The following is an 18,309-nucleotide window of genomic DNA, read 5'->3' as shown; positions in this document are numbered from 1 at the left end:
TCAGGTGTTCAAGAGCCAAATGATGCAAACACACGTATCCTCACAGTCCATAAAAGAAAACTTGAAGCAACTTGTCCCAAGTGACACATTTAGATGGCAGAGCTAGGATCTGAAGCCAAGTCTACCAAACTCAGCCTGCAGCTCTATGCACCATAACATACTGCTTGCTGATCCTTGTCTCAAAGTACCACAGTTTGGAGGAAGACCAAAACATTGAACAGGATATCTTGGTTAACGTCCTCAAAATATTACTTTATAATTTTGTGCCAATGTTTTTATTTATAGAAGTTTCAGATATCTGAGGGTTAAGTTAGGCAAAAGCAGGACTACTACTTGTTACTACTAAATCACCCCATTATAAAATATTTGAAATACTCAAGTGACAATTGGTATCTGAGGAGTGAGCTTACTGCTATTAAACAGAATTATTTATGCTTACTTCCAAGATTTTAGATTTTTGTGGGTAGACTTAAGCTTGTAGGTAAATGCCTTTAATTTGAGTCAATCCAATCCACAACAAAAATTCCCGTATAAGTCTCTGATTTGGAGACACCTCTGTTAGCTTTCCATCACTGTGAACAAAATATGTGTTTTTTTTTTTTGCTCACTATTCCAGAGTTAGTCCATGGGTGGCCAACTCCATTGCTCTGGGCCCACGGTGAGACAGATCACCATGGTAGAAGGTTGTGGTAGAGGAGCACTGCTCCATTCATGGGCAGCCAGAAAGCAGAGAGAGGGAAGGAGCTGAAGATGACTCCTTCCAGGGCATGTCCCCAGTGATCAACCTCATCTAGCCATGTCCACCTGCCCATGGTTACTATACCACCCAGTCCTATTAAAATACGATGGACTGATTGGATTACAGTTCTCACAGTCTGATCATTTCACCTCTGAACATTCCTGCATCATTACAGGAGATTTGGGGGCACACTTCATATTCAAACCAGAAGAGTACTAAAAGCAGAGCATTAGAGGGTGAGCTGAAGACAGTAACTTTTTCAGAAAGGAAAGCACCAGAGCTCAGACAGTGTTGACCTCACACACAACGCTGCAGGTAATAAAGAACTAAGCTAATAAACAGAAGGCAAAGCTGTTTCTGTAATCTATGTGTGCCTTTCTCCTGTACTTGCGTCTTCAGAATTGCAAGAGGCACATCACCCACACTTCATGCTTCTAATGTACTCCTATATGTTAAATTTGCTTTCTCTTCATCTTAAAGAGGAGAAATAAAGAGAAACACTTTGTTTTATGCAATCTTTGGTTTGCTATTAGAAAGGAAAAATAGGCAGCTGAGGCTGATCCTGCATGTACACCACAGGGAGGAGCTATGCGGGCCCACCCTCAGTGCACTGCCCAGCAAAAGGAAGGGCCATTAACCAGGACCTCAGAAGAATTTGTGTATCTGTTACTCTTCTCAGCCCCCACTGATGGAATACTTCCTGGGATTAGGCAACCAGAGGCAATGGTGTGAGCAGAAAGGCCAGAGTACCTGGTGGTGACTCTGCCTCTCAGGGATTCCCTTCCCTTAGCTGTGAAATGGGAACAGCAACAATACCTGATTCGTATGGTGTTATGCAAAGTAAAAAAGTACTTGTAAGAGCGCTTGGTATTTAGTGAATATTTAACAGCTTTGATTCTTTGCCAGGTGCCACTTGCATTCAGTTGAACTCAATGACTTGGGGCTATGATTACTCTACAGATGAAGAAACTGACAGAGACCACGGGAGCCTGCCCAAGGCCCACTGCCACCGTCCACCAATAGGGCCAGGCTGACATACTACATTACCTTCCTACCCTACCTACATTTCAAAGGAACTTCCCGCTAGGGGAAAAACAGAAGGTTGAAATGACATGCTTTAAAGTTAAGCTTCAGTTACCTGGAAAATTCACACTGGTAGACTGGTCACTTCATGATGCCAGGTAATTAGTTACCTAGTTACAAGGTAACTAGTAAATAGTTACCTTGCTATCTTTGGCTTAAGGTCTACTCAAGCAAAGATCCCTACCTGCTTGCTTAGGAAGTATGTGGGTATACACATAAATACCATAAAGATTTCAGAGGTCCTTTAGTCCCCTGCTTTGCAAACAATGCCTGTAAAGTTCATTTAACCCTCAGCAGATCTTCAACCCTATCCCACAGTCCAGTTCACCTGGGGTCACATGGGAGGCCCTAGCACAGTAGGGTGCTTGCCTCAGAGAAGTGCTGCTCCGATTTCCTCTGTCCCCTTATCCCTCACCCCAGTCAGTCCCCATACCCGGGGGCTACCATCAGGTATTGTTAACCACTCCCTCAGTGGGTAGACCTTAGTTTCTAGAAGTTGGGATTTCTCCTCTTGTCTGCCCAAGTGCAGGCCTCTGCTCAGTAATGCCTCTGTGTCAACATAGGAAGATAAAGCAAACAGGAAATAAAGGAATATTACCAAGATTTTCATTCCTAAGCTAGGGCACAACAAATAGATTTTTGTCTAAATCAGTCTCTTAGGATACAAGGAGTGTTGTGGAGATTGGGACATTTTATTTCCTGACATAAAAAGAAATCTCTTTTTCATTTATGGCACAATGAAGTCCATAAGAAAGGGCTTCATTATATTCAAAAGACCAATGAATCTCCTTTGAAGATAATCTCTGTATAAATAAAATATGCCAACAAGGTTGGTTTAATCCCAAGGGTTTTAAAGTGCAGGTTTAAAGCCCCTTTCTATGCTGGCACCCTGCTGAAGCCAGTGACCTTCAAATTATTAAGATGTATTTTAACTGCTGGAAAGGCACGAATCATTTCTGGATTTCTAAGCCACTGGGTAGCAACATTTTGTTTTGTAATGTTCTTATTAGAAAGTTAGATTTTCTAATTTCCACAGAAAAGCATATGTAAGAACATTTGGAAAACTTTTGATATACTAACAGATTAATTTCATGAGCTAAGCCCTAATCTTAAAATGTAATTAAAGTCTAAAAGAATAATGTATACAGTTTATAGTTGACAGGTATAGGGAATGCTTTAGGAATAACTGTAGGAAGAATATTATTCAAGTTTGTTGTTTCAAAAGAATATTCCCAGATCACCAGATTTTTAAAAATTACTTGTCAATTTAAAGATAGTACAGTTCTTTAAGATAGAAATTTGTGACTTCAGTATCTTAGAAGATGGAAAGCATCAGAGATGACCAACAGCTGGGTTATCTCGTTCAATTGTGCTTCATCTTCACAGTGTTTTAACAATGGGAAACAAGTAACCACAGGATGTTTGATTTTCAAAAACCATTCGTGAAAAATATTAGGGGTCAAAACGTATTTCATTCTCTTGCATAATATACACTTGAATTTGTCCTCCACTCCCACTTTTCCCATACATCCTAAGAACAGGCACTATAATTCAGAATCTTCCCAATATGAAAGATAATGTGGATTTCATGGTGACTGGAGACTAACTTCAAAAGACTTCTACCCTGGATAGACACTGTCTAAGTTTTGCTACAATGCTCATCATTTTCCACATTTTACCCGAAGGTAGTGAGGTCAGGAAAAAAAATACCTCCTTTCTTTTAGGAAGACCCTGCCTCTTTAGAGGTAGCTTTCCAAGCTTGCAATATTTATTTTGAGTATAGTGGGGTATTCTTCATTGATTTATTTTGAATCAGTGCATTTTAGTTATACATAAGAGGAATTCATTGTGATATGTTCATACAGGCACATGAATGGTTTGGTTAATTCTATTCTGCTGCTCCTCCCCTTTCCCACCCCTCCTCCCTCTCCCTTATTCTCCTTCCTTTACTCCACTGATTTCTTATTATGAAATCCTTCTTTTAGAAAAGATTCTTTATTTCTCTCCAGCTTCTGCATTTAAGAGAAAACATCTGACCCTTTATTTTCTGAATCTGGATCATTTCATTTACCATGATGTTCCATCCATTTACTAGCAAATGACATAATTTCATTCTTCTTTATGGCTGGGTAAAACTCCATTGTGTAAGTATTCTCACATGTTCTTTATCTGGTCATCGATTAATGGACACCTAGGCTGGTCCCATAACTTGGCTCTTGTAAAAATGGTTATGCATGTATCATTATAGCCTGTTGCTTTTAGTTCTTTTGGATAAATACTGCAGATTGGTGTATTTGGGTCATGTGGTGGTTCCAATCCCAGTCTTTTTTTTTTTTTTCCTTTTGGAATTGGGGATTGAACTCAGGGGCACTTGACCACTGAGCCACATCCCAAGACCATTTTTGTATTTTATTTAGAGTTGCTTAGCACCTTGCCATTGCTGAAGCTGGCTTTGAACTCATGATCCTTCTGTCTCACCCTCCCGAGCCTCTGGGATTACAGGTGTGCACCACTGCACCTGGACATTCCTAGTCTTTTGAGGAATCTCCACACTGCTTTCCAAAGTCGTTGTACCAATCTGCAGTCCCACCAACAATGTATCAGTGTATCTTCTCCCTACATCCTCACCAGCAATTATTATTATTTGTATTCTTGATGACTGTCATCCTAACAGGAAAAAGGGAAAAACTGTGTAGTTTTCATTTGCATTTTCCTGATTGTTAAGGATGTTGAACATCTTCATATATTTTTTGGCTATTTGTAAAATATCTCCATTTTTAAAAGACTGTCTTTGCTCTATTAAACCAAAAGAACATGCCGAGGGTCCTAAATTACCTTTCATTTAGAATTAGTAAAACTGATAACTCAAAGTTCTTCAAAAATGACTATAAACTGCTCTCTTCAAGGGATGCATATCAAAAGTTTGCAAAGCTTTCCTTAATCATTTGCCTATTTTACAATACTTCTAACAGTGTGACTTACTGATTCCACTTGTGGTTTGAGATTTAAATCCTGAGCTGTGTATTTATGAATTTTAACCACAGCAGAATCATCCAAAAGTTGCTGATTTAATGTCTAAATTTCTTCAATATTTAACATGTCTGTGAATTGCTCCCTGAGTCATTTAAATCACACAGACCTGTGTTTGCAAAAGGAATGGAAGTGCAATTGCTGGGCTGGGAGTCTTTTTCTCGGAAAGGAAGAGTACAAAAATAACTAGAGAGCAGATATGCGAGGGAGGCTTTTTTTTTTTTTTTTTAATATGGAAGAAACTTCAACAGAAGAATTATGGAACTCCCTTCAGGAGGATAAAAGAGAATATAATGGAGAAATGAATGACCAGTGTCTGCTAAAGAATATGAAAAGGTTTAAGAACTCAGGAAAAAAACTAAAAAGAACATTACCTGCATTGGCAAATGCCTTGATTTAATGAGGCCATATCCAAATGAGGGGCTCTGAAGTTTTGAGGCAAGTTCTGACCAAGAAGCATGCCGAGCCATTTCTAAGTATCTATGCTTTGAAGTCACACCATGAATTCCAATGCTAGCTCCCCTATTTAGAGATGTAACCTTGGGCTAACTAAACAATGTCTCCTAACCTCAGTGTCCTCATCTGTAAAATGGGGATATCAACTGTGCTTGTTGCTCCAGGACTGTAGTGAAAAGGAGAGATTTGAATGAGATTCTGTGGGCAGAATAAGCATTCTATATAAGCTCTATAAATCTCTCACTATTTTTAGAATCATAACAATGGACTACTAAGGTAAAACATTCTAAACGACCCCATGAAGGTCTCTACAAGAGAAAGCTGTGGTAAAGGCTTTAGTAGAATGAAAATAACTCATGAACCTGTTAAACACTGTGGTTTTCTTACACTGAATTTTCTTATACAAAGTTGCACTGCTATAAGCAGAAGAAACTGAAAATAAATAGGATGAGAGATTGTTAAAAGTGCTTCATAAATTACGATGTTTCATGAATATAGCTATTGAACAGGACTGTGGGGGTTTTACTTAAGAAAAAGAGATTGTGGTGAAGTTGAAAGCTCTTTAAGAAAAGGATACTCGGGTAACTCTGCCAGCAGTTCGTTAGTCTAGGTGTGCCCCTATTAATGACCCTGCCCTCTAGGAAAACTTGAAGGAATCAGAAAGATGGACTTCATGATGTCATTGGGTGAGCCCTGTGACATCACACGGCTGTACAACATTTAAAGTAATTCACTTCCAGAAATGTGTTACCTTTCTTCAAGAGTGCACCTCCCATGTCAAGTGAAGCACAACTGAACACCAGTTAAAATTCAAAGAAATTTTCTTTCCATACACTCACACATATTATCAGTGAGTATCAATTAGGAGAAACTCAAATTGAAAGGGGAGAAAAAGACATGTGTGGGGTTGCCGAGTACTTAACATGGTAATTAAACCAGTAGCTGGCAAATACAGCAGGAAAACATTTCTGGCCTGGGACATCTACTCAAAAGATGCGGCAAGACAGGCAGAATTTATGGCATTGTCAGAGGACTCTAGTGAGCAGGAGATTAAAGCCCCAAAGAAGGAAAAGCAGTTAGAGACAGGCCACGCCTGTGGGTGCAGTTTCGAGTCAGGGAGGATTTTAACATGGCGGCCAAGAAAACACTCTTGTCCTTAAGTTTGGAGAGCTCCCACTTCTGTCGATGTGCATGCTTCCAAGCACTTGTCCACACATCATCTCATGTGGCCTTTCCAGTTGCCACAGGTGTCAGGCACCCTGTTCATTTCATAGATTCTGGAAACTAAGGCTCCGGGGGGGTTCACACATGGACCACAAGATTCATGGTAGAGCCTAAGTGACACCCTAGGTAATGTGATTTCTAATCCAGTGTTTAAAAAAAAAAAACTGAAAAAACAACTGGAAGTATTTCACTATATCCATTTAAAAATGGATTTTAGCCAGGTGTGGTGGCGTATGCCTATAATCACAGTGGCTCGGGAGGATGAGGCAGGAGGATTGAGAGTTGAAAGCCAGCGTCAGCAACTTAGTGAGCCAGATCTTGTCTCAAAATAAAAAATAAAAAAGGATGGGATATGACCCCGTAGTTAAACGCCCCTGGGTTCAATCCCTGGTACCAAAAACAAACAAACAAAAAAAACACAAAACTTTAATTGCACAGCTACTCAACAGCAATATTTATCCAACAAACCAGGCTCCCAGAAACTTCCCAGTGGTCAAAATTTTAGATGATGCAAGAGTATATGCATGTAAGTATATGCACACTATTGTGCAAATCTGGTGGATTAGACAAAACAGCTTATCCCATGGTGATGAAGCCCGATTCCTGTCTGCCTCCTCTCCTCTCAAGGTAAGAGGGCATTTCCACCCAAAGATGAAGGTTCATGGACAGGACCACATGGTAGCACAAAACCTAGCTCCACTTGTATGGCAATCATTGAGCAGCCACAGAATGGTCTGATAGAAATGAGACTTTTCTGTTCTCCTTCTTGCCCTGTGACAAGTTTTGATGAGAAGAGTTGACCAGGATGGATGGAAAACACAGACAATCTCAGCATTATTTAAGAAGTGAACATTTATAAACACTTAAAAGGTCAGTTAAGCTCCCTATCCTAATGACAACTACTGATACTCTGCAAACAAAGCTTCTCAACTCTGAGCTTCTCAACTCTGGCCTTTGAGAACTTGAAGGAAGTTTGGCTGATACTCATTCATGCATGCATCCATCAAATCGAGTGCCTAACTGTGTGCAGAGTGTTACTCTGGCACTGAGAATCTATCCACTTGCCCTTACGGAGCTCTCATTCTAGAGGGAAGGGACAGCAAACTTTAAATCTATTCCTAGGTGGAAGTATATAGACATGAGGCAGATAAGCAGGATGAGGGTGGCACCATAATAAAAGCACGGCCTCTGTCTACAAAGCAGTAATAAATGTCAAGATGGATAAGACATCTGAACAGATGTACAATGAAACTCAGCATCAGAAAGTTCCAATCTGGCAAACGGGAAAGGATACCACATAAAAAACGGTGGGTGAGATCTCCGAAGCCCACATCCTATTTGTAACAACTAACCTACCACCGAACTTTTAAGTATCTATGGCATTTTCTAGGACTCATACTCCACCAATCCTACTCCTAACATAGCCAAGTGTTTTATCCTGAGGACAAATGAAACATGCACCAGACCGACAACATATCCCTAGACTCCCATATCACATCCCAAGAACCAAAACGTCCAATATGAAGAGAAATTATTCTCAGATTTAGGAATCTTAGATGAAAACTTGCCTTTAAAAAAACTATCACATCTATACCCAAAGGACTTAAAAACAGCATGCTACAGGGACACAGCCACATCAATATTATAGTAGCACAATTTACGATAGCTAAACTGTGGAACCAACCTAGATGCCCTTCAGTAGATGAATGGATAAAGAAAATGTGGTATACACACACAATGGAATATTATTCAGCATTAAAAGAGAACAAAATCTTGGCATTTGCAGGTAAATGGATGGAGCTGGTGAATACAATGCCAAGTGAAATTAGCTAATCCCCCAAAACCAAATGCCGAATGAGTTCTCTAATTTAAGGATGCCGATTCATAATATGCTGCCTGGTTGTGGGGGGGAGTATTAAATGAACTCTAGATAGGGCAAAGGACAAAGGGGGAGGGAGGGGAAGGGAGAAGGCATAGGGGTAGGAAAGACAGTGGAATGCGATGGTCCTCATTACCCTAAGTACATGTATGACGACATAAAGGATGTGACTCTACTTTGTGTACAACCAGAGAGATGAAAAATTGTGCTCTGTATGTGTAATATGAATTGTAATGCATTCTGTTGCCATATATAACAAAATTTTAAAAAACGATCACGAATTATGATAAAAGCACAAATTGTTCATCCACATGAGACAGCCTGAGTAAATTACAAATGATTTTTGTATGAATTTACATTTTCCTACTGTTACTTTCCTTTCCTACATGGTGCCTCTGTGCTTAATATTAACTCATAGTTATGCATTCCTCTAAAGAGGAATTTATTACTTTGTTTTGATATGTAAAAGGAGCTAAAATTGCATTAATTACCCTTATTTAAGGATCTCTGACTGCACAAGCTTTGAAAAGTTATAAAAATAATATTTTTTTTCATGGCTACTGCAAAAACCAAGAACAAAAGAGAAAACAACCCATTGGAAGTAAGAGCAGTGTCCTACTTACCCGGAATAGGAATAATAGGAATACTTTCATTGGGGACCACCCGAGGTGAACTGCTATCTTCCACATAGAAATGAGCGGTCTGGAAACATTTTCTGTGAGGAAAACAGAAAAACACATTAATAGTGCAATCAGAGAAACACACTCGGAGTTCATTTTTTAATTATTTCACAGATTTCCCCAGTTTCCTGCATCACATAGCCCTGGGGGCAAGCCCGTGGGAAAGTTGCAAGACACAAGCAGCACAACATTCAGCGGACTGAAGCAGATAAATATCCATTTTATATCATAGCCACATCCAGCCCTGGAGTAAAAGGGGAAAGACTTGGTAGCCAACCACTCCAATATGTGAAAACTTGACTTGGACAAGGTATACTCACTGAACAAACCACAGGATCACCCCCGGGTTATTTTTAGATTTGACCTATTCTAAACCTCTAGCATCAAGTTCAAAACCACACCTCAGATGCCCTCCACGTAGTAGTCATCCAACAGCCCAACTCCACAAAAGCACCACATTGTTTGTGCTAAGCCAAGGCTCTTGAAGCCTCAGACAGCTCTCTAAAGGGGTCACAGGGCTTCCAGTGGGCAGACATGCCAAAATCTGAGGCCCTTATTAGATGGCGTCTAAGACAGGGGCCTGAAGCCCTCCAGTGTCCTCTGCTTATTTTTCTTTTTACCTGTACTTCAAGCAAAGCAGGGAGCACACGCTGGTCATCACAGGACAGGCAGCAAACAGAAAAGCCATCGGCAGCCTGCTCAGCCTCTGCCCACGGATGCTGGCTGGCCCTCAGCCTCCCAGCATCCGCGTCACTGCTCACTGCGGCCCTAATGAGCTGCCGGAAGCACAGGCTGAATATTTAATGAGGCTGCTCAGCGTGAATGGCTATTGTGACCAGAGAAGGGTCCCTGTTCATCTGGCGGAGGGGCTTTACAATAGCAGGCCCTACTGCTGGGTCTTTTAGCCAAGCAGGCGGCATCCTTCTGGTGCTCTGTGTCACTGGGATCTGTCCCACCCCTCTGGCGTCTCACACCAAGCAACATTTACACACACACACACACACACAATTTTTTTTTCTTTCTCTGTATTGGATCCAAATTTCAACTACTAGAGTAAGTCAACTTTTCCTTGGAGTGTCTTTGCTTGTCTAATCAAAAGCATTCTGGGATGATTCTGCTGGATATACTGTGTTTCTACAAAGTTGAAAAAGGGAATTAGAGGGTAAGAAGAAAAAAAAGAGCTCATACAGATTTCTCAATCTCCACTTTCTACTGGGCTATTGTAACCATCTCCAATTGGAAATGATCAAATGTGACAGTATAATGTGCTTTTCTGAAGTGGTGGCTATTCTCTGACAGAAAGTAGCTCGAACCAACTGTACATGTCGGTACTCTTCTAGAATCAAACCAGATTCCTCCTCCATACCCTTAGGGGGTCCTGAACATAAACAACACCAACTCTTGGCACATGTCACTCAGGACCACTCTTGTAGCTGAGGAACAATGATTTCTTCCAAGAATGACATGGCACTTGTAATCCAAACAGTTAAGAAAAGAGTTTCTCTCTTCATTTAGTTATCTTTACCTAAATTTGGCATTAGCACTAACCAGACTTAAGCTACATGGGTATGAAATGGGCATGAAAGAACTCTGGTGTGGCCACATCCATTAAATGAATAATGATGGAAACATGTCAAAAACATTCTGTTGTTTGAAATAATAGGTTTTTTCTGTTTCTAAATTATGTAGATTTTTTTTTTTTGTTTCCTTCCTGCCTCCCTCACCTCCCCAGTGAGCACAGACAACCAGAAACTGCCACTGAAGTGAAAACACAGGCCATGGACTTCACAGTGAGATGGAACCATAAGTGACTGGTGTCGAGCTAAGGCAAATTGGCTTTTGAAGAGTTAAAGCCTCACCATTCAATAGCCTCTAAAAGTGCCCTAAGTCACTGGAATGAGGGGCACACAATTTACCAGGCCAGAAATTATTAAAATAATTTCTATTTTAAGACCATAATTACCATGCCTATTCAGTTTTTAAAACATAACGTGAGTACTAGTAGAATCACGGCAGGCCAAGTCACTATTAAAGCCCCGCAACTTTGGAACAGACTGTACAGTAGCTTTGTTTATTTTCTGGAAAAATAGGCACATAGTCCAGCCGGTCTGTGGAACGAAAGGATCCACATTATCTTTGGGGTGGGGGGGGGAGCAGTGTGTACTGAAGCACATCACACTCCAGTGTCCCATGTTTTGCTGTTTATAATGGATTTTCCCTGGAGCAAAATAACTCTGATTGCCAGAGAAAAAGCACACAACTGCAGATGAGGGTCAGAAATTCCCGGACAAAGCTCTGTACATCTGCACCTTGCTGCACGTTGCGCACGCTTTCCTCCCATAAAAAAGACGTGGGTGGGCAGCTCGAGGCAGAACTTGGCAGGTGAGGGCTTCTGTAAGAATGACGGTTTCAATGCATTCAGGAAACTCTCATTCAGCATCCATTGCACCACACTGGGTGTGCAGAGAACATTCTCTACTGTCCGCAATCCTAAACCACTGCCTTAAACCTGGTGAAGCACTGGAGTAATTTATAAAGATTTACATAAGGATCAGATGAACTTGGCAGAGAAATTAGGAAACAAGAATGAACAAAAGGAAAAAAAAAACTTAAAATCACCCCCAATTCCTCTCCTTGTGATCATCACTGTTAATACTGGGGGCATATCCTTCCTCACTTGTCCTCATTTATTGAGTGAGTGCTCCTTGGTCATGTGCAATAAAGACCAGGATGATAGAAGACAAAAGGCACTGTCCTCATGACCATCCTGTTTTCCTGCAGAAAACAGCAGGGGTAGGAATCAATCACAAATTTGAAAACCAATACTTGCAAATAGTCAGAAACTATTTAAAAAAAAAAAAAAAAGAACTATGGGGTGAAGGAAGGGACTCTGCCAAGGAGGCAGCATTGGAGCTGGATGAGCTCTCGAGTTACAACGGAAGACCACTCTGGCAGATCCAGCAGCTAGTGGCAGCACCTAGGAGCAAAGTAGGCCCAAAAGATGTAGGAATGGAAAGGCAGTCAGAAAAGGCTGGACAGGAGGGTGGGAGCCTATCATGCAAGGGCCAGGAGCCCCCAAAGGGCCTTGGCTGGTGTCTAAGGGCAATAGAAGGTCAGGGAGAGCTTTCATCCATGGAGGGACACATTCTGGTTCACCTCTTTTAAAAACCTCATTTGGGCTGCTCTGTGAGGAACGGATTATTTGGCAGCAAGAATGGAACTAGGAAATCAATCAGAGGGCTGCTGTTGTAATGTCACCCAAATTCTGACAGATGGCCGTTTTCTGCTTTTTCAATTTTTTAATAACAAAGTGCAATCGAACTATACACATCTTCTTGATAACAAATACAGTTGGCATCCTCATTGCTAATGTTTTCTTAATCTTCCATTTCATGGAGATACTACAATGTTGGTATTTAATTTATTGCTTAGGGGTCCACTCTGACCCAGGCACTGATGAGGGTTTTTCACTACCCCACAATACTGTGATGATCCCTTTGCATGTTCCAATTCCCCACAGTGAGTTTAATATTTTAGAAAAGCAGCTGGACATTGCATTTTAATTTGCTCATTTCTGAGAAGTCCCATGGGGGGGGGGGAATTGTTTCTTGACCATTAGAAGTGTCTTAAGAAAACAAAACAAAAAAAAAAAAGAGCCAACAAAGGGATTTTGGAGAACAGGAAAAATATCCACAAGTTTTAGTGCCTCTAAAACTTCTAACCTGTGACAAGTTCCAACATGCAGGTACTATCTCCAATTCCAAATTCAGAGGAATGGAGACAGAATTTCTGAAATGGCTCCAGTGTGCATGGAGTTCCAATTTTCTATTTATCTTGATCTAATTCTCTTTCAACTAGCTTAACCCTAAAAGTTCCTTCAAGTGAAACAAGTTCCTGGGTCACCAAGAGCAATTCTCTAAAATGATCCTTACTTCCAGTGAGCACGTTTACGAAAGTATCATCAACAGGGAAAATAATGGGGCTCAGGATATAGCTGGGGGGAAAGTGCTAGCCTGGCATGTACGAGGCCTTGGGTTCTATCCCCAGCACCAAAAACTAAACCACCAAGGGGGGAAATGATGAAATAGATCATGTTTGGAACAAAGAAATGCATTTATAAGTTTAACAAGGTGTAATCCAATGGGTCTCCAGTATGCATTCTATATTTATAGCTTGCTTTTTTTTTTTTTTTTTTTTTTTAACTTCCCATCCCTCCAGGGTACTTTCTGTCCCCTATAGGGAACTGAGGTCAGGCAACATTAATTTCATTGACCCTGACTGCCCTATTCAGTATCCAAATTAGTTTTCTTCTGCTTTCCCTAACTGATAATTGCACTATATGTTTTTCTGATGTTGAGTTTCACAATTGAAGTTTGTAGGATCCTAATAATCAATCTCTCCCACATCCAAGTTTCAGTCAAGCAGGGGTTATTTAACCAGCAGAACATCTGTCTTTGGTTGAGGGAGTTTTTATTTTTGGGTACTGAGGATTGAACCCAGAGGTGCTTAACCACTGAGCCACCTCCCCAGCCCTTTTTAATATTTTATTTAGAGAGAGGGTCTCACTGAGTTGCTAAATGCCTCACTAAGTTGCTGAGGCTGGCTTTGAACTCATGATCCTCCTAATATTCATGTAGGCTGAGCTCCACTCCTGGTGGTTCTAGCAGAGTAGGCCTGGGGGATGGGCACAGCCCTGTGTATTCTGAACCCCCCACTCCCAAGGGGTCTGGTGTGTACTGTTCCTGGTTCAAAATGACTGTGACAAAGAGAATATGGTTCCTGAGAATCTCCAGCACTGCCACCAAGAAGCCATTTGGAAAAAAACCTGGAATGGCAGGTACCATTAAAGTGCCCAAAAAAGGCAAACGAGAATTTGTTTCTCATCCAATATGGGATCCTGCAGACATCAAGACTTGAAGGGTATTAATATAAAGATCTCAAATACAGAAAGAAAAGTTGTAGAAGTTGAATAGGAATTTCAAGATCTTCTGCTCCTCTCCTGTTTGCCATCCTGATTCTGAAAACTCAGGTTCTATCTCTCAAGTTAGAGCAACCAGTTATGCTACCCACACAGAATGTCTTTTCTCAGGTTACGGGAGAGACTTACGATTCTTAAATGAAAACCTTTTCTCCTAAAGTTACCCGTGAAACCATACTTGTGCAATAATTGTCTGAGAGCAAAATTCATTTTTGTTTCTATAAAGAAATTCAAGTTGTCAGTGTCTACTCCAATTTTAAGTGGTTCAGGATGTCCTGAATCCCAAGTGTCCTGATTTTTATAAAATCCACCCCATCAGCAAAGTACCAACCAAGAAAGAATGAGTGACATCAAATGTCTGTGGAACACGCTCAGATGGGAGAAAGACAATAGCCCATTGTGCAGATGTTATTTCCTAAAATGCAACAGGACAGAATGAAAGTGAAGTAAGTGAAGTGGGTGACGTGAATCTGTGGTCCCTAAACTGGGCACACTCTCATGCCTCCCACAGAGTGAGCACCCTGCTGCACAGAGTGGGTCTTCTGCTTAATGGTATGTATCTTTCCACTTTACTCCTGCATACGACCTGAAAGCATCTGATACTTGATCACGGATGGGTCACATGTTAGATCTATGCACGACTCCAAAGGAAGTTTCAAGTAGCAGACTGGGAACAAGCTGCCTACATTCTTCTTCATTCATATCCCTTCTTAAAAAACCAATGTGAGCACATATATTTTGAAAATATTTCTAAGAAATGTTCGACTAGAAGTCAAGAGTGTGTGTATGGCATCCTCTGCCATAGCTGATGGATTCAGGCTAGTGGCTCCCTTGGTTTCCAGCCCACACCCCACCCATGTGGGGAGATGTGGAGGATCGGCCGTGCCCTCATGGTAGGACTGTGCATGGATGTATGAATCTACCTTCTAAAAGCCCACAGGACATGGGAGACTTATGGTCTTACAGTCATGAGAATTTGCTCCTGGACTGAAATTCCTCGAAATAACTTTCTATCCTTTCAAATAAAGAAGATACTTGAGGATGGAGAGCTTTCCAGAAACAGCAACAAAAAATTTGACTCTTTACAAGGCAGAGTACATCTTCTAATGAGGATGCAGGAAGCATCCACCCAAATTAGCTGTCAATTCCAAGTCCCTGAAACACACACACACACACACACCATCAGCACACGACAGGGTCTGGGGGTTTAACTGGTGCTCTTGACTAATCATGCACATGCACATACACACATCTGCTCTGATAGTGCTTTGTAAGTATTAATACATATTCCAGTTCAAGAGGCTTATCCTTCAAAACAATAAAGATAACCTGAAAATCTCATGACTTCAATGCCCTCCCCCATTTCTTTCTTAAGGCATTAACACCCAGAATGACCAAATTTCTACACAAAAACTTTGCCTTTCTGTTTGTTTTTCCAGGACCTGTTCAGACAGTTTCTGATACGGGTTAACCATTTTCGCAGAACTAATCTCTTTTAAATCTCTGACCCTGTAACCAAGACTTACACAAGCAAAATGCTGACACCGAGTCCATAAAGGTCTTGAATTCCACTCAAGGTTCCTGTTTATCACGAAGCTCCTCTGAGAGTCGGCATCCAAAATTGCTTTGATGACAAGGGGCTTTCAAGGTCTATCGACTTCTTTTCAACAAGTATGAGATGTCCAACTAGTCCTATTCTGGGTCCCTGGCTTAGCCTAACAACGCTGTTCTCCATCAACACTGACTGTTTAGGTCCCGGGCTGGGAGGAGGATCTTCACCCAGTTTCCAGACTTGTGTGAAAACTCAGACCCACGAACAAACCAACTGTTGACAGGGTTAGAAGTCAAGTCACTATCTTCAAACTAAGCTCAATGGTTTGATAATCACAAGAGAAGGCATTTATTAGCAGCATGCAGCTCCAAATTCTAATTGCAGACTACAGCGGGCAGTTGGCTGAGTGGCTGACGAACATTAATCAAGCAATCCTAACTGATCTATAGACTGGCATTTAAATTGACAGTGGCATGTCCGCTAATCATCCCATTTATTCTGTGCTGTCAAGAACAGAAATCACATTACTTTTGCAAATGGCTCTGTTGTATGAATAAGAGCCACTCAGACACAGAAAGGTGGAAACGCTCATGTGCCTTCAAGGAAGATGATTGAGAACTGTGTTAAAAAGACATGGTTGATTTATCAGGGCAAAACATTTAAGCGACAGTGAGGAGGAGAAGGCTATGAGCATCGTTGGGCTTTCCCTCAGACAGGAGTGTCTATCTGCCTGAAGTGACTCTGGGGTTCCACTTGGAAAGGAGCCCAACGTAAGTTCTAAGTTGAGATCTTTCATACACAACAACTTGCTTGCTGTTGAGTTTTCTGTACTGCAAGTTAAGTGATTCAGTTTATACCACTCAGTTTACACTGGTGGTGTCTCCTCAGGAAGGGATCTTCCAAAAAGACAAATTCAGAAATCAAAACGTACTTCTGTTTGGCAGATTTTCCAAACCATAAAAGGGGACTTGAGATTGACAAACGGGACTGTGCTTCTGAGGATAATCTAACAGAGTGCTTCACATCAGGGCTTTCCTGGAAATCCTGGGGCACATGGTTGTCACAGCTTGGGTAAGTAGGGCTTCTCAGATAGGAGGAGGGGAGGAAAGCCAGAAAGGGAGAGAAAAAAGAATGACATCCTCAGACAGATGGATGGTGGTGTGGTTGGGGATGCAGATATTAAATGAGGAGAAAAATGTTTCCAGATATTTTGGATTTCACTTGGGTAGAGAAGCGTGCAAGGCAACTCCTGCTGTAGGTGGAAGTGATACAAATCTGGTTTCCGCAGTGAGAATTGTTTTGGGTGACTCAGGCTGCCTGTCATTAATGTCTTTATGAAGGTGGGAGAAGATTCACAGTAGACATGAAAGTGGTCAAGACAATGAACTCTCTTCTTAAACATGAGCTTAGCCAAGAAATTCTTTGAAGATAGGTAGGAATGACTGAAGTCGAAGCAACACTTTTCAGTAGATCAGAAAGCAGAGGCCACTTTTTAAGCCACATTTTGACAAGAACCCTAACAGGTTTTGTACCTCGGCTGGCTTCAAGAAGTGAGCCCTGCAGGGTATTTCCCAAGGCCCCCCAGGAGTCACCTAGAAAAGATGGCTTGACATCTGGGGCTTTGAGCAGCCGCCTCACCCTTTGGACCTGAGCCTGGAACGTTCTGAACATCTGGACTGAGGCTATGTCCCATCTGCCACTGTGCTAAGGGCACAGACATAACACCCACTGACTTGGGAACAGTCATGCTCATGCGATGGCCCAACTCATTTTGGGGAGGAGGTAGAAAATGAATTCTCATTTTATTTACTGCACATTATTCTTCAGTATTTATAATCTAAATGGTCTGGGAAAAGCCTTTTGGCAACTGCTTATTTCATTACCATCATGATGGACTGATTTGCTATAAAAGTGTTATTTTAAGAATTATTAAGTTACCATGTCCCTCTTTACTAAATAGTCTCTTACTAGTGTATTCCTGAAATATTTGGGACTAACAAGGGTGGGGGAGAATGTTGATCACACTATCGACCAGATTAAATTCCCAATGTTTTCAGAATTTACTATTAAAACTTGAACCCGTAAAAAATATTAAAAAAAAAAAAAACCAAACCAACAACCCTGGAATTGGAGACACTTTCTAACTCAAAATTTGGAAAACAGAAGTAAAAATATAGATACATTTGATAATATAAAAGTCAAAGGAGTATCAACATAGTTAAAAGGAAACTACTAATTGGGGAAAAATATTTGCAATCCATATTACTAATACAGACTCTCTTAATTAGAAAGAGACCAACAATACAAAGGAAAAATAAGTTAAAGTCATAATCAAATTTTATAGAAAACCAAATAGTTCAACCTCCCTTAAAAGGCAGCACATTAGAACTATAGGAGGATACCACCTCTTTTTCATAGATGAAGTTAGGAAAAAACGGCCAGCACACTGTTTGGGAGGCTGTAAAGGAACAGGCTGTAACTGGAACAGGAATCCATGGGTATCCCACCAGAGGTCAAAATGACATCACCCATGTTACAGCGTACCCATCCTGTGATACTGCCAATCTACTGAATTCACCCTGCATTTACATGTATCCACTGGCAGTATGACCTAAACAAAGTTATTCACTGTAATATTGTCTGTGATAGCAAAAGAATGGAAACAACGTCAAATACAGCCTTGGGGAC

At 41.0% G+C, this 18,309-nt stretch overlaps 1 protein-coding gene across 3 annotated transcripts in view; it reads right to left on the bottom strand.

The window, feature by feature from the left end:
- The window catches only part of PTPRG (protein tyrosine phosphatase receptor type G), a 715,161-nt gene that overhangs the window by 41,786 nt on the left and 655,066 nt on the right, over positions 1 to 18,309 (bottom strand). For all 3 annotated transcript variants that reach the window (XM_081285863.1, XM_081285862.1, XM_081285864.1), the window contains one exon: positions 9,035 to 9,126. In XM_081285863.1, coding sequence (XP_081141989.1) covers positions 9,035 to 9,126 — 92 coding nt within the window. The remainder of the gene's footprint in view (positions 1 to 9,034; positions 9,127 to 18,309) is intronic.

Source organism: Spermophilus citellus (genome assembly GCF_964194105.1).
Source record: "Spermophilus citellus genome assembly, chromosome: 3".
Classification (NCBI taxonomy): Eukaryota; Metazoa; Chordata; class Mammalia; order Rodentia; family Sciuridae; genus Spermophilus; species Spermophilus citellus.
This window is presented reverse-complemented; position numbering and strand designations above follow the sequence as displayed.